We start from the raw sequence: 17,718 nt of genomic DNA, 5'->3' as shown, positions 1-17,718 counted from the left end.
GTATGGCCCTTATCTCCTGGCACAGGGTTCAGTTCAGTCATTCCTTCTGTGTCATTTTGAGGTTCAGCTTTGAGAGATTTCAGCCCCAGAAAATTCTCTAGAGTTACCACTCCTAGTGCCTATACTTGAGCCTGGTTGCCCTGCTGTGCCAGAGGCTGGGGAGCACATTGACCCCCTCCTATGTTGACTGTGCTGGAGCTCCCAGATAAAAAACATTAAGCCAATGCTGAGGAATTTCAAAAATATGTGATAGCTTCTGTCCATTGGCAAGGTGGGGCTGAAATATGCCGGATGCATTTTGTTGCAGATGTACACATTTGAGATGCAGATCATTAAGGCCAAAGAGAACTATGCAGGAAACTACAGGTGCGAGGTCACCTATAAGGATAAGTTTGACAGCTGCACATTCGATCTTGAAGTACATGGTAAGAAAGTCTTCTTGTCTGGATAGATGTGGTTTTTTTCCCCCATGGGATGTGAGGGGATAGAGGAGAAGAGGGTCATTTAATACTATGAGATTTTGAAAATAAAGTTTTCTTTCAAACTGTGTGTGTTTCTGATTGTGGTAGTCTCAGCAAGCCTGCTGAGTTAAATTGTTAGGAAGCAATTTAAAAATGGAGTTTCAGGGGATTTTACTGCTAGGTACCTCTTGTCCATGCTATCTGTATTCCTTCAATCTTCTGGATAAGGGCTGATGCCATTTGTTCTTCTACTGAATGTGCCTGTTTCATTGGGTCAACTTATTCCCACTCAAGTTTGGGGGATAATTTCATATGGTACCAAGGATGTCAGGATACCCAGGTGGAAGGGAGGATTTCTCTTCTAAGGACTAATGTCAGATGGGGAATTTCTCCATCCATATGTTCTGTGTGCTGCCCAGAGTGAATTTAATAGGGTAAATGTAAATGTGTGCATGTAGATTAGGAAAAAACCACTTCTATAAGTATACAAACAGAAAGTGGACTTGGTGGCAAATATCATAAACTTAAGATGAATCCAAAGTGTGATAAAGCCACAAGAAACAAAGCTGGTGTAATTTAATACTGGGCTATAACAAGTGGAATAGGATCTAGGCTTAGAAAATAACACTACTCTCGCAACATGCTACTTGTTCCACATTTAGAGTAATGTCTTTGGCCATGGGCACCATACATCAACCTGGTTCTCTTCTGGAGTAAGGTACCCAGCAGGATGAAGAACCCAGAAACCACACCCTAATCAGCTGAATATGGTGTGAACGAGGCCAGGCATCCATAACAGATAAATAGGGGAAGTGCTGTCACATGAAAGTGTTTCAGACAAATCAGAATCTAAAGGTAGGAGTTATGAGGAGGTGAAAAAAAATTTTTTTTTTTACTTAACTTCAGCATGAGTTCTTTCATTAAAGCTATGTACACAGCCTGGAAAGAGTATGAAACCCCATTTCAAGAGACGCCAAGTAAAGCCTGGGTGATCATGGACGTGCTGTAGAGATTTCTGTATCAAGTGGGAATCTGGTCCTGAGCAGGGCCTCTTCAACCTGGCCAGGAATCTCTGAGAATCACCTGAAGGGATTTTGAAGAGTATTAATTTCTGGGTGCCTGTCCCTTATCTGGTGAATCAAAATCTCCAGCAAGGAGATCAAGAAGCTGATTTTTTTTTTTTTTTTTAATTCTTCGGGTAATTCTAGTGGAAAGGCAGGTAGAATGACAGCTAGATATGGTACCTCCTGTAGTCCCCACATCAATTCTGTGTGAGGGAGGATGAGGTATGATGCCTCAGCCGCTCAGCCATCCAGGAGGAGAGACATCCCCCACTCCACCTGGCGTTCCTTCCATCTGAGGAATTCCCACAGCCTGGAAAGGAACTGAGCACAAAATTGCCTTCTTAATGGGTATTTATTTTATTGTTTTCTTTCCTTTCAAAGAATCTACTGGGACTACTCCAAACATTGACATCAGATCTGCTTTCAAGAGAAGGTAACTTCAAAAGGGGAATGTAGGTAGCTTTGGTATAACGTGCAAGTGCAGGGTTTTCAAACACATATTCCCTTCCTCCACACTCTTGTCTTCCAGATGAGAGCACCTCTTCACTCTTGTCAAACATACTATGTATCCAAAGGTTAGTGTTCTAGAAAAGCTGTAGGTTTAATTTCAAATCAGATGTATACTGATCATTTTTTAGATTATTCTGGTCATAGTGAAGCTCCTATTTTTTTGAAAACACACTTTTAGTCTCTTCATGTGTGACTTTGTCCTTAATTACATTATTTTCCACCAAATGTCCAAGAAAGATGTATAATGATATAGCATCAGTTGAGTGATGTCAGAAAACTTTTATTTATATTGCTTTTCATCTAGAAATTACTTATGGAGCCATTCTCCACAATTAAGTAGTGACTTATTGAAGTTAGCGCTATTTAAATATTGGATTATTAAATGAAAGACCACTGAGTCCACTAGAATAAAGAATACTGTAGAAAGGCAAAATATAGATACCCATTTGATTTATTTTGCAACTGCCAAGGCTGAAAAATTGGGGGTTGGGGGACATGGAAGAAAAATGAAAAACAAAAAAAGTTCCAGTCTACAGGAAATGTAACTAGCCCCTTCCAGACATTATCTTACTCTCTGTACTTAATTTTTCCATAATGTAAGTTCATTAATGAGAGCAAATATTTTGTTCTTCTCAAGACTGAATCCACTCAGTTTTGTTGATAAGGAAAATCATCCCAACCTATCATAAAGCAATGATTTAGTCTGTTAATAAAAGGCATATTTCTCTCCTAAATTATGAATAAATGAAAATTTTAATTACTTAAAATATATTTAATATTACCTGACCAATAAGTTGTTATTTTTTTAAGTCATACGTTCGAATCCTATTACTTTCTTCCACCTTCCCTTTCTCCATGATCAGCAAATGCGTAGGTCTAAAACTATGCTCATCCTATGAGCATAGTTCTAAGAAAGGGAGACATAATCTACTAATTTTTGTGCTTTAAAAGAATAGAAATGTGTTTTCTTCAAAAGGTCTTCTCTAAATACCTGCTATTAAAGAAATTTTGGGAACACATTATTTGAGTTTAATTCTTATAACTTACGTGTTATACACACTGTTTTTAAACCCGCAGACTCTTTTCTTAGAAACCATAACTAACATTTGTAAAGAGCAGGAAACAAAATCTTCATTAAAAAATTAAACATGTAAGTAAATATGTAGTGCCATTTAAATGTCAGCTCCATAGCTTCTATTTAGAGTTTCTACGAAATCATGAAGGTGGCTGCATGCCTAATTTAAGATGCATTTCTCTATAGGAAAGTATTCCTAGTAAAGGGATCATCAATAATTCAAAGTCAAATTTTTGAAAAATACATTTGAAAAGGTATAAATATCAATAAGAAAATGAAAAGTTTATAATGATTTCCCTTTAAAACAGAAAGGAATGCATCTTTTAAAAAGCTCTGCACTAGTTCCATTTTTGTTATGTTGGTATCACATTATCTGATTCAACTATTGATGGACACAAAGAAGTTACCTTTGAATATAAGCTCTGTACTTATATATTTGACACTGGTATACTTCGTTCTCCAAGCCAATCTCTGACATCAATAACAGAGATCAGCAAAAGTCCTTTGCTTTTTACACAGGTATGTTTCTACAGCCCCCAAACTTGGAAAAACAAAGTACTTTGTGTTGCTTGGCTTAAGTGCATTTGTGTTACTCTGTTTTAACACAAATCCAAGCAGTTTTATATATGCAATCTACAAAAATGTGTCTTCTGAAATCATAGAGTAACACAAGCTCTTCATGTTTACTTTTCCACAAGTACATACCCCAAAACTTAAAATGTCACTTGTGTGAAAAGAAATAGTTTGTGTTGATTTAGTCCCATGACTTGTGTGCCAGTACAAAATTGCATATACGTTATATGTAGAGTGTTTGGGGGAAACTGTTGTGTATATGTCTCAGCATTAAACCCAGATTTGCTTTTTTTTTGTTAATGACAGTGGAGAAGGTCAAGAGGATGCAGGGGAGCTTGACTTTAGTGGTCTCCTGAAACGTAGGTGAGAACCGAGCGATGGAGTGAGGCGCTGTGGCCTGGAAATCTTTTAGACACTCACTGAGAGAAGTCAAGTTTAAAGTGGATGTTTTTCGAAGAATTTCTCATTTCTTAAAACGTGTTTCGCTTATAAAATATAACACAGAGTCAACTAAGAAAGAGACAGAGAAACCAAAGCATACTAATCTGCTAAAGATTTTAGTTGATGCTTTTTAACCTTCTTTTTAAATCTTTCATGAGTTTCACATGTTTTCTTAGTTGGGGATGAGGAGATCTGAAAACTGAGGCAGAAGACTTAAATATCTAGAAGCCTCTGATTTCTCTAATAATTTCTATCATTTCAAGCATGATCAAATAACTAGAGCCTCTATTCTCCTGCCTTTGATATTTTACCAAAAAATCAGTTCAGTTTCACAATTTTGGTAAAAGTCTGCAGGTGTATGTGTGTGTGTGTGTATATATATATATATATATATATATATATATATATATATATAATGTTTTTAAAGGAAGACCTATTTTAAAATAGTATTTGTGATTGTATTTCATCAAATCTAAGACACCATTCATTTTAATATATGTGTTTTATAAATCAGTAAGCAATGAAAACATTGCTCCAAAGTGTTTATTATGACACACTATTGATTATAGGATACGTCCTTATTTTAAAAATGTTTAGAAGTCAAAAAATATGCATTTTAGAGATAAATTAGTAAAATAGAAATAAATGTTTAGTATTATCAGTCACACTCCCTAACATTGTTCTCTTACAATAAAATTTATAGATTTCATTATGGATATTCAGTACATAACAATTTTATAGGATTTCTCCCCATATATGCATATACATAATCATATAATGTATTATGTATGTGTTTTGTATAAAGCTATACATATTCAGATATTTATTATAGCACAACTAAAAGAAATTGATATTTGCTGAGATTTTATTTACCTACCAAATGTGCAAATAAATCATAAAACTATGATTCTAAATTAATAATATATAATATTGATATCAGTTTTCATTAACTTTTCAGGTTCACTTTTTATTACTTTTAGTGCTTTCTATGGTTACTAAAGAAATGTGTATAAATACACTTCACAACAAATTACAAGTAGAATAAAATGGACTTGTGTCTGTTCTCAGTTTAGTTGGATGGCTTTATTCAAGTCCTTATGAATGAAAAATTCCCCCAGGTCTAAAAGTTGAGGTTGAGAATAGAAATATTAACAGTATTGTTAATATTTAATAATTTAATAAATATTGGTAATTTATTAATTACCAGTGGATATTAGCCAATCAAGAGACGTTGGCAGTATCAAATATACCTTTCCCTCTTTGGCTACTTCAAATAATCATTAGTCTCAATAATATCTATTAATTCCCCAAATTTATTTAAAGCAATAGTATATGAAGTGACCCTAAGTGAAACTTACCCTTCCTCACTTTACAGGTGAGAAATCAAAGACCAGACCTATCAAGTAACTTACCCCAAGTCATACAGCTAGAGACAGGGCAGGGACCTAAATCCACGTTTTCCTCTGAGGCAGCTCATTCCATATCAGAAATACCACACTGAATCTACTTTGGAAGTTGGTGCTTCAGTTTATAATACAAATTGACACTGTAGGAAGACAAGAGATTTTTTTTCCTCCTGCAATCATTTACTCAACCAGGAAAACACTAAGTGCTTCCTTTGTGCCTTCTGTGTGCCAGTGCCTTCCAGTGCCTGGAATGCAGAAAGGGCTGTAATACACATTTGTGGGAAGGAAAAGGTGGTGGTAAAAATATGGATGTTGGTCTCAACTCTCCCAGTTACAAACTGCATGACTGGTCAAATTACATTCCTCTCTGAGATTTGTTTTCCACATCTGTAAACGTGGAGAACAAAAACTACTTGAATCAAATGTAAAAAGCTGGCTCATAGTAGATGTCAAATATTCACTCCCACCAAAAATGTGACATTTTCCTTTGAAGAGCCTTTATTCATAAAAAGACATAATACACATACACACACACACATACACACACACAAATCAATCAATCAAGATGTAATACAATAGATTATTAAACACCATGCTCTGATTAAAAAGGAAAAAAGAAAGAAAAAAGAATGACTACTAGTAGTTTGTAGAGTCAAAGAAATCTAATTAATGATCAAAATTACTGAAGACAAAATGGGCAGCAAACATGTCTCCAGTTCTCACTTTCTTTACATCCCCTAATTATGATTTTGACTCATAATTAAATTGTTAGCATAAGACTATATTCATTTAATATACTATACTAATCACCATTATAACTTTAGAAATCATTGTGTTTTCCTACTAATTTGTGAATTGCATGTGTTTTCATTGTGGCAATGACACCATTTCTACTCCAAGAGTGTGTGGCAAAATCCCTATCAAAATAAATATCTTTATATCTCTCTACAACATCTCTCTACAACAAAAGATCTCCTTGACCTGAACAAAACTGGAGTATTTCAAATAGACATTAGCTAAATTGGAATAAATCTATTAGGCAAAATCTTGTTATGGGATATTATATATATATATATATATATATATATATATAGCAATTATAGAAATTTTATATAGAAGAAAACTTTCAAGTATATATATATATAGAAATTTTATGTAGAATATAAATATATATTTACATATAAATATATATTTCTATATATATATAGAAATTTTATATAGAATAAAACTTTCAAGTATATATATACTTGATGGTCCTAGTAAAGTACAAAGCAATCATAGAAATTTTATATAGAATAAACTTTCAAGTACAAAGCAATCACAGAAATTTTATATAGAATAAAACTTTCAAGTATCCTTGAAAGTTTTATTCTGTATAAAATTTCTGTGATTGCTTTGTACTTTACTAGGACCATCAAGTTATAGAAATTTTGATGTAGATGAAAGTACTGTGAATGTTATATAGGTCTATCCCAATGCTTGAAAAGGAATCAGTAGTGCCAATAGAAGATGAATTTCTCTCCTACTGTAATTTAATATAACCATGCAGATAGGGCCATGCACAGCCACCATGGTAAGTAAAGATATATTCTGGATGAGTTAAGGTAATGCTACAGGTAGAAGCCTTGACCTCACATTCAAGTAAAAAATAATGAATACTTCTCCTTGCAATTTGGAATTGAATTAAGTAATAGAAAAAGATGGACTAGGAAAGAGGTTACTGGTGTGTGTATACCAAATTTGCTAAGATTAAGAAGGTAGTAGAGCAAGGTGTATTTTGGTGTTTTAATGAAAAAAAATGGTGAGGATGATTGGTTTTATGAATCTACCAACAAAACTGACTTAAGAAATCACACTGACAACAATGATCTTTATACTGGCTTCCCTTATATAAATATTCACATCATGGATCCAGGTATGTCTTAGTATTTGACTTGTTCTTCTTGCCATTTTAATCTAGTTTGGTATCTTTAAATCCTTTTACCAGTGTTGGGAGGATACTCGAAATGTGGATGTAATTCTTCTTGGTTGAAATACAAATTTAACACAATGTAATATGGCATATTTTTTACAGTGAGGGGACTATTTAGGCTGGAATACAAAAAAAAAAAATAGAGCACTAATAAAGTGGTTGAAGAAACACATACAAAGACTATACATAGGTACACAGGCACATTTTAATTGTAGTTTTCCAAGACTTTCTACAAAATATTTAGAGGATGTATTTGAAATTTAGACTGCTTTCAGACAGTAAACCTAGTAGATCTGGCAAATTATTACCAATATTCCAACTTCAGGACAATTTTCTTAAGCTTTTCAATTTATCTGTGTTAATAGAATGTGTAGTTATTATTTCAGTGACATATGAAAATAATACTTGCGTATTGAGCTTTTAAGAGGCACATTTCCCTAATGGTGTTATCTGGTCCTTCCCATAAAGGTTATTGACAGGCCAATGACCTCCCACTTCCTTCCACTTTCCAGGAGATTTGCCTCAGCATCCTCCTCCACTGGGCAAAAAGACTTACACGACAATGTAAATTAGATATTTAGAAGTCATCCTTGCCTAACGCCACCCTAAATTCTATGTTAATATTTATATTCTCCTCTCCTTCCCTATGATTACAATCCAGTATTTTCTCAAAAAGTGCAGAAACAGGTGTAATTAATGTGACAATGCAAACACATGTAACCCATCATTTGCTAACATGATAGCAAGAATCTGTTTTCTCACTGGTGTTTAAGATGTGTTGACCAGTTTTCCTGAAAAATCATGCCCAAACCAGCATTATTCACAGTAAGTAGTTACGGTAACATTTCCAAATTAACCTGATAAAAACAGTCAACTAAGTCTTTCTTTAAAAATCAGGATTATTTAGCCAACAAAGGAAATCAATTTAAGTTACATTTTGCTTTTAAACTAGTGTTTATTCTTGATTTTTTCTTTCATTTATTGGTTTTAAAATAAGGACAGACAAGTGTACTTTAAATCTCATATCATGTGTGTCCTTTATATTTTCTGTATGTTCTTTAGTCAGTGATCAAAATTTGGGATCATAATTTTGATAATTACACTAAGAAGTTATTTTCCCTTTGTTCATGGAACCTTAGCCATTTGCTTTAAAAGTTTAACATTTAGGGGTGCCTGAGTGGTTCAGTAAGTTAAGTGTCTGACCTCGGCTCAGGTCATGATCTTGAGGTTCGTGGGTTTGAGTCCCGTGTTAGCTCTGTACTGACAGCTCAGAGCCTGGAGCCTGCTTCAGATTCTGTGGTCTCCCTCTCTCTCTGCCTCTCCCCAACTCGCGCTCTGTCTCTCGAAAACAAATAAACATTAAAAAGATTTTAAAAAAAACCAAAAGTTTAACACTTATATTTTTATCATACCCAACCTGCTTTCAAAAAATTTCAAGACAGTGCTTTAAGACAAGATATGAGAGAATTTTTGGCCTCATTTTCCTTTTCTTCTGCCAATTTAGAAAAAAAAAATATTTAAAAAAGTGAATGTATCCACAAAAATCATATTTAAGAAAAAAACAAAAAAAACCATTCTGGCAGTGTCAATTTTTTTTTTTTGTATATAAAACAGCAAAAAATAGTTAGTGTACACATTCACTAATATGGTAGGAAAATGCAATTTGCAAAATCCTAAGATTTGAAATACTTATTTGTATGTACTGTCTTCATATATAAGCTAGAATGTATACAATGAAGGTAGAAAGAGATCATTTTTCTTTTATAGACCAATATTTAAATCTTCTCATTCTTAGTCCACTTTTCCGAATTATTTCAGTTGCCTATAGCCTAGATGTCAACTGATCTTAAGTTCCTCAAAATCTCACCTTCTCTTTAAACTTTCAAGTTGAAAATAAGTAAAAACATCTTCAGAACACTTCCTGATACCTTTCTCTCTCCCTAATATTGTATTGTTAACTAGGAAAGCGAGAGCGTCAATATAAGCTCACACACCTGATCTTTAACTATATGGAAGTTTCCTTGAGACCGCGACCTTTAAGTACTCAGCCTTTAAAAAGGGGGACTTTTAACACTGAACCGACAAATCGGTACTATACTCCAGCCTTTCTTGTGCTTCGGGGCCGGTGGACGGCTACTAAATTAGGCAATGTTCTCCCCGGTTAGGGAGGTGAAGCCTCAGGAGGAAGAACCCGAGGTAGACGTGTGGGAGCTGCTGAAGAATGCGAACCCCAACGAGTATGAGAAGATCGCCTTCCAGTACGGCATCACCGACCTGCGCGGCATGCTCAGGCGGCTCAAGCGCATGCGCAGAGTGGAGAAGAAGAGCGCAGGTGAGCTCTCCTGGAGGAGGTGGCAGCGGGGCCAGCCTCCAAAGCGGACCAAACAAATGACGGCGAACCCCTTGCAGGGATGCTTCCTGTCTCTCCCTGGGTTTGAGGCGGGGATGGATGGGGCGGAATTTGCAGGGGTTACACTTCTTACCTTTGGCTTTGGGCGGAGGAGTTCACTGCTCTGCACATCAGTAGCTATGAGGATAGCAGGTAGCTAGTGAACACTTAAGGTAACGGAGATTGACTTTACAAGTACCTCATACAGCGTGTAACAGAACAATAAATATCTTCACTCTCACTGGGAATTTCTCAGTGGCCCTTTCTCCAGACTCCATATCTCCCTCACTCTGAAATTCTTGATTCTTACTTACAGTAGATTCGATGTCTCTTTGTTTTGCCATCATATTCTTCCACCCATTAAATGGGGACTGGGAAATTCACTTCTCACACCCAGTGCGGTTGTAAAACAGCTATGCTGCTCCCTTGAGATCTGAAGTGAATGGATTTTGTTGTGGTTTTAAATATCTCTTAAAAAAAATACTTTGAGATGTTGAAATTTAAAATTTACAGAAAGAAAAACAAGAGCGACACATTTTAAACTGATCATAAGCTCTTCAAAGTTTCCTATATTTGGTCATGGTCAGTTATCCGTTTTGTGACACATCAAGGTAACATATCAATCCTATTATTGTTTACTGTTTGTTAATGTCCAAATCGAATTTATTTATTTATTTATTTATGTAGGCACCCAACCTGGATGTCCAAGCAGAATTTAAAGTCTCTTAACATTTCTTTTAAAAAATCTGCCCTTTATTTCTAAACCTCCCTGTAAACTGGGTGAGAAATGGACCCAGAGAAATATAGAAGTGTTTTGTTTTTTGCTTTGTTTACATAAGTCAGCCATTCTTACTATTTCAAAACTTCAAAACCTTCAGAAGTTTAATTCTTGAGAGGTATCTGAGATGATATAGTCATCACAAACATGTTAAATGCCAAAGTATAGAGCCAGCTGATATCTCTTTTCCCCCACACTGGCCTAATTCTTGCCATTAGCTCTGAATTGATGTCATGAGGTATATGATAAATAACTTTTTTAAAGCTAGTATTTATTATATCATGTTAAAATATGAGGAAGTGAGTTTAAGCAATACTATGGCAAAGTCTCAATGATGGAAATAGAAGCAGAAAAATTCCATGAGGCATTCCACAGGTGTACATATTTTCCAAACTGTCTAAATGAGTATTATCTTTAAAATCAGGGAAAAACTATTAAATTTATTTTTTTTTAATTTTTTAATGTTTATTTATTTTTGAGAGACAGAGAGAGAGCACAAGCAGGGGAGGGGCAGAGAGAGGGAGACACAGAATCCAAAGCAGGCTCCAGGCTCCGAGCTGTCAGCACAGAGCCAGACACGGGACTCGAACTCAGAAACTGTGAGATCATGACCTGAGTGAAGTCGGGCGCTTAACTGACTGAGCCACCTAGACGCCCCAAAAACTATTAAATTTAAAAAGAAGTTAATTTCTGCTTAGGACCTTTCAAAGATAATCTTTTTTTAAAACTACTATGTTCTATGTTATTTAAAATGTTTTGAAGTCCTGAGTTCCTAACCATATATGTATGAAGTATTTAATATGTGTCACTATTTGGACAAGTTTCCACAGTACAAAACTTTGATAAGTCTACTATTTGAATTAGTCAAAGGCATTCAATTTCATCTTATGAGTCATTGAATTTATCTCATAAACTCTGTGTTAAAAAACTGTGACATACAAGAAGTACAGAGATAATGCCAATAATCCTGATAGGAATCATGCTAGAATAGGCATATTCTTCGAGTTCACTTTCATCTGGATCCTTTATAATTTCCTGAAGTCATTTTTTTTTGATATTAAATTTATTGGCCAATTGGTTTCCATACAACAGCCAGGGCTCATCCCAACAGGTGCCCTCCTCAATACCAGGACAGTCATTTTTAAAGGTTCTTCAATACTCTTATGTTTCTTTCAAAAACATGTGGGTTCTCTTCAAATTGCTAAGCCATATTATGATATATAAATCAACACAGAATTCTAAAATATAGAGGATAATTTGGAAGGTTCCTAATTTATTTCTACTTTGAGTCTCCATTTTTCATTTAGTTTTAGGTTCTTATACATACATCGACTATTTAAATTCACAGCATATGTATGCACATATTGACATAGTTTTGCTTTTTCTCTCTACCAGCTTTTGCAAAAATTCTTGACCCTGCATATCAGGTTGATAAAGGAGGCAGAGTAAGGTTTGTTGTGGAACTGGCAGACCCAAAGTTGGAGGTGAAATGGTATAAAAATGGTCAAGAGATTCGACCCAGTACAAAGTAAGTGGGCTTTGCAAATAATCAGTGATAGCTACATAAATCAAACAGTAGTTTGACTTAATTTTCTATGAATAAAAACATGCTTTTGTTATACCTTTTTAATGCAAAATCACATGAAGGGGGAGTAAAAACTTTTCATGTGTTTTGGAGCCATTAAGATTACAGTGCTATCTAAATAAAACTTTGTTTTATGTTTTAATTCTATACAAACTATTTTGAGTTATTTCAGTTCCAGTTTTGTGTCAATATAGGTTATATGTGATTATTTCAGAGCACTGTCAGAACTTCTCCCAATTTTTAAAATAAAATTTTGAAAATTTTGAAATATATATTTGACATACCAGCTGGGAATCACACCTTATAATTAGAGAACTTTTGTTTTTCCAAAAGAGCATCTAAAGCCTGTATTTTATTTCTTGGCCCTCTCTCAAATGAAGGAAACAGACTAATCCCTGATGTCTGATGGTATTGCTAGTCTATTATGAAACTACTTTACACAGATCCTTCTCAGCCTGAGAGATTTTCAACTCCAATATATTTTTTTAAGTTAACAGGAGCCACACGCACATTTATAAAAAGACTTTAATCCTGAAAACCTGTCACTTCTGGAGTGCAATTAGGTGGTTTCCAATTTCTTAATGCGGTCATGCCTACAGAGTGACTTTGTGATAATAATGTTTGTGTCTGATAAAAATCTCTTGAAAGCGGCTTGAATTTACCAAAAACATAATTTTAATCAGTTATTTTTATCTATAAGATGTTGTGTAATGCTTTATTCTTGAAGTCTTCAATTAGAAGATTTTCCAAATAAGAACTTTTTCTTTAGTGTGTTATAATGCCCTAATATACTCATCCATAATCCAGATCACAGACAATTAAATTTTGTGATATTCCTGGCTTTTAGTTTTTTGTCTCCAAATGCTCAAGTTCTTTTTTAGTAGATTGTTACTGTGATATGATAATACTAGTTCTTAAGCTCATTTAAAAGAACATCACGTTCTAAAAAATTACTGCCTGTAACAGTGATTAAGTTCACATTATTGCTTAAATTGTATAATCACTTATTCACCTAACAAAATCTATTGTGTCATTGCACTAACCCATGAATGGAATCAAGGAATCAATGAGTAAGATTGAGTCCCTGTCCACCTGTAAACTAGATGAATCGGCAGGGGTGGGGGTGGTGCCTGAGTGGCTCAGTGGGTTAAACATCCGACTTTTGATCTCCGCTCAAGTCATGATCTTGCAGCAGTTCATGGGATCAAGCCCTGCCTCAGGGTCTACACCGACAGTGTGGAGCCTTCTTAGGATTCTCTCCCTATCTCTCTGTCCCTCCCCTGATCTCTCTGTCCCTCCACCATGTTCTCTCTCTCTCTCTCTCTCTCCCCCCCCCACCACATTCTCTCCCTCAAAAATAAAGAAATAAACTTTAAAAAAATAAACTAGATGAATTGGTCATTTAAAAAAATTTACAGAGTTCAAAATCTCTCTGACAACCTTAGCCAATCCTATTTTCCAACAATGGGTTAAAAAAATTAAAAAGCAAATATGTGAGTACTAATTTATATATGAAATAAAACTTCTATAAAAATACAGATGTTAAATATTATGTGTAAATATGAATATGTATTACAGTGTGCATTATGAAGCTAACAACAGTTTTCACATTTTCTGTTAACTATGTAAGATATGCTACATAAATGCCAGATCATAATTATATCCTTGACTTTCAAACATTGCTGAATTACAAGCCAAACTTTCTGGTAATAAAAAAATAAAATCAAGTTCACAGACTGTTATCTCCCTCCCATTTCAAACAGATACATCTTTGAACATAAAGGATGTGAAAGAATCATGTTTATCAATAACTGTGCGCTAACGGATGATTCAGAGTATTATGTGACAGCTGGTGATGAGAAATGTTCCACCGAGCTGTTTGTGCGAGGTAAAGTGCAATCTCTTACTGTAGTCTTCAACAACCTTTGGCACTCCTTCTCCCAAGGGTAGTTATCAAAATGAGTGTGACAGGTAAGCTCTTGAGCTCTAGGGCACAGGTAACAGCACGCCTAGAAATGGGTTTGCTTGGGGACAGTCTGGCTCTGCATGGAAGCTCCTCTACACTGGCCGTTATTACGTATCCTAATTAATCTTTAAGTTTGTTGAAGACTAGAAAAGCTGAGGAGGGGGGGCGGGGGAAGACTGGTGAGTCTAAAAGACTGGTGAGTCTAAATACCTCATGTTTTTGACTCAAGCAAACAGTATAATTATTCTAGTTATAGCTTCTGAAACCCAACAAACTTTACTGAATAATCCTCATTTCACACATTCAGCTGATTGCAAATACACTTCTCTCAAAATCGGTTGTATTAGTGAAAGGGAATCAATGGTTGACACCGAGGGTGCTGAAGACCATCTTTTACTAAAACATTGTGAAAGGAGCTGGAGGGTGTAGATGAAGCCCTCTGAATACAGAGAGCTCTGCAATCAGAGCTCCAACCAGAACCAAAGAATCATACTGTCAGAGATTCTCCATCACAAACGTCTACCACGTGGTTTCTTATTTGCCAAAGGAAGGATATTTGATACATGTTTTGTCTGCTCTCCAGAACAGTAATTGATTTGATTTGAAGAGTCTGAGAAAATTGGGAAAACTTACCCAGGGCTGCTAACTATTTATTTTGACAACAAAGATATAAAACAAAACAAAACAAAAAACCACCTGCCAACTATCTACCACCATCTAACCATAACCCTATGGTAGATGATACTTTCTTACTGTTGGTCTTTTATCTGTGAACAAATCTGTGGTCATGAGCAGATTTCAAGCATTTAATGATTCTGATTCTCCTTTTTTTTTTTTTTTTTTTTTTAAACAGAGCCTCCTATTATGGTAACCAAACAGCTGGAAGATATGAATGCTTACTGCGGGGAAAGAGTGGAATTAGAATGTGAGGTGTCGGAAGATGATGCTAATGTGAAATGGTAAGTAACTTTCCTGAGGTCTGTCCATTTTTAATAGATTTTTAAAAATATGCTTTTATAGATTGGAGAACAGGAAATGGCTTTTACACATATGAAAAAAATCACAACCTCATTTGTGTTAGTAGAAATGGTAACTAAAACTACAAAGATGCTGGGAGTTTTTTCACCTATGAAACTAGAAAATGATCCAGAAAATTAGACTGGTAAATGTAGGGAAGTAGGCACTTAGTAAGAAATGGATAGCTCATGGTTGTCCAGATCTGTTTGACTCCAAATCCCATGGATGCTCCTAAGTTCCAAAAGTTGCTTACTCTCACCATGCCACACTGGCAACTTACATGGAAAAATATTATATATTTTCCCTAGTTACCTTATTTTTATAGTACCTCAGAAAAATGTTTTAGGCTAAGAATCACCAATTATTTTAAAAAATAAAAGCATTTTTTTGTCCAGTTAAAGAGTGTTTTCTCAAGTTCTATGTGAGTAACATCAAAATTAAAACTAAGAGATTCATAATAAAATTAAATGCTTTGTTGAAAAGTATAGTAAATTACACAGCATGAATCTGTGGTAATTGGTACAGAGTAGATTGTTCATTCTAATCTAGAATCATAGCTATCTTTAAAACATGTTAAGTGAGGGGCGCCTGGATGGCCTAGCCAGTTAACCATCCAACTTTGGCTCAGGTCATGATCTCATGGTTGGTCCTGTCTCGGGCTCTGTGCTAACATCTCAGAGCCTGGAGCCTGCTGCAGATTCTATGTCTCCCTCTCTCTGCCTCTCTGCCTCTCTGTCTCTCTGTCTCTCTCTCTGTCTCTCTCTCTCTATCTCTCTCTCTCTGAAAAATAAACATTAAAAAATTTAAAACATATTAAGTGATGCAATTCTTATTAGTGAGTGGAAGAGGTAATATTCTCTCGTAGCATATTCAACTGATCTTGAATGAGAAGAAAGAGCTTATGTTCTTTTAATGTAATTTTTTAGACAATCCTTGTTACATTATTAATCCATTTGATGTAGTGATCGTACATTCTTTAATTCAACAAATAGTTCTTAGATACCAGGATATAGCAAAAACAAAAACAAACAAACAAAAAAAAAAAACAAAACCAAGACCAATAAGGTCCATTTCCTGAAGGGTCTTTTATAAAACTTTTTATAATCTATTTAAACTCAGGTTTAAGAATGGTGAGGAGATTATTCCTGGTCCAAAATCAAGATATCGAATTAAAGTTGAGGGCAAAAAACATATTTTGATCATAGAGGGAGCAACGAAGGCTGACAGTGCAGAATATTCTGTAATGACAACGGGAGGACAATCATCTGCTAAACTTAGTGTTGACTGTAAGTAAGATCTCCTTGGGTATCTTCCAAGTTGTGTATCTACTGGTGTTGCATTTGTTAATTCAATTTTAGGAACATTTCTATCTATTTTATTTCTACTGGTGGCAATTATAAATATGTAAAATTGGATTCATTCTGAGTGTCTATGTCATATCAGTCAGGGTCTCTGAAAAAGAAATCGACTACTCAGTTTAATAGTAAAACACAGGATTGGGAAGGAAGTATAAAAATCACCTGCCACAGAAATGGTCCAAATGGTTAAGAAGCACTGTAATCCCAAGACCACATAAGTAGATGATAAATACTTAGATACAATATAAAATCCTGAAAATGTTTGTGCAACCCATGAGTGAATTTGCTATCAATTCATTAAATAAACATTCAACATTCTGCAATTACATTTGGAGTGAGAAGGAAGTTACTCAAACCAAGGGGGATCAAATGAGAACATTGTAAGAACCCATTTGCTACTAAGATCCAGAAGCATGAGAGAATTTATGTACTTCCCCAAATACCTCCAAATAGTAGTCACTCCTCAATGGCAGAGTCTGTCTCTTCCAGCTGGCCATGAAAATTAAGATAGCAAATCTCACAGGAAGTTTGGTAGTAACACATGCAGAGCAGAAATCCTGCTTCCTTACTTCTTTCTTAGTCCAATTATGATTCATAGGATCACTGAATTATTCAGAAGTTATCTCAGTTACACTCACTCCTTATGTATCGCGGAGTTGTGGTCATTTTCCTTTAATACGAAAACAGTTTTTTCAGCCATGGACAGATATTTGTATCCATTTAAAGCAATTACAGTCAGTTCTGCTATAATACAACATATGCATTTCTAAAATCAATATGCTACACAAAGTTATGCAATAAAACCACAAAACTAATGGGCAAAATGAAGTTATGGGCATGACACTCAAAAGTTTTGTCAGCCACACATTAAAACAAAACAATAAGAACCTAATAAAAAACAGTATCACAGTTTTACACAGGCCAAATGGTTAATAAATATGGCACTTTATGTTAAATGAGACCTAAAATTTCCTTGTGGAAGCAGTGTGGGGAGTGTTGTGGTTACTGAGATACTGTGACATGGTGAGAAGAGGTTATTTGAAATTGGATGGACACTGGTAATCTCAGATGTGCATGAGTATGGTTTGTATTGCATGGGTGAATTCAAGCAGCTGGTAGATGT

General features: G+C 35.0%; 1 protein-coding gene across 11 annotated transcripts in view; it reads left to right on the top strand.

Annotated features, from left to right (window-relative positions):
* The window catches only part of MYBPC1 (myosin binding protein C1), an 87,559-nt gene that overhangs the window by 32,068 nt on the left and 37,773 nt on the right, over nucleotides 1-17,718 (top strand). For all 11 annotated transcript variants that reach the window (XM_053894787.1, XM_053894786.1, XM_019446585.2 and 8 more), the window contains 8 exons: nucleotides 308-425; nucleotides 1,907-1,958; nucleotides 3,990-4,046; nucleotides 9,668-9,834; nucleotides 12,065-12,197; nucleotides 14,018-14,142; nucleotides 15,074-15,179; nucleotides 16,357-16,523. In XM_053894787.1, the coding sequence (XP_053750762.1) occupies nucleotides 308-425; nucleotides 1,907-1,958; nucleotides 3,990-4,046; nucleotides 9,668-9,834; nucleotides 12,065-12,197; nucleotides 14,018-14,142; nucleotides 15,074-15,179; nucleotides 16,357-16,523 (925 nt within the window). The remainder of the gene's footprint in view (nucleotides 1-307; nucleotides 426-1,906; nucleotides 1,959-3,989; nucleotides 4,047-9,667; nucleotides 9,835-12,064; nucleotides 12,198-14,017; nucleotides 14,143-15,073; nucleotides 15,180-16,356; nucleotides 16,524-17,718) is intronic.

Source organism: Panthera pardus, unplaced genomic scaffold (genome assembly GCF_024362965.1).
Source record: "Panthera pardus isolate Hobbes unplaced genomic scaffold, ASM2436296v1 HiC_scaffold_6, whole genome shotgun sequence".
Lineage (NCBI taxonomy): Eukaryota > Metazoa > Chordata > Mammalia > Carnivora > Felidae > Panthera > Panthera pardus.
Note: the sequence above shows the minus strand (reverse complement) of the source record. Positions and strands in the feature narration are given on the sequence as shown.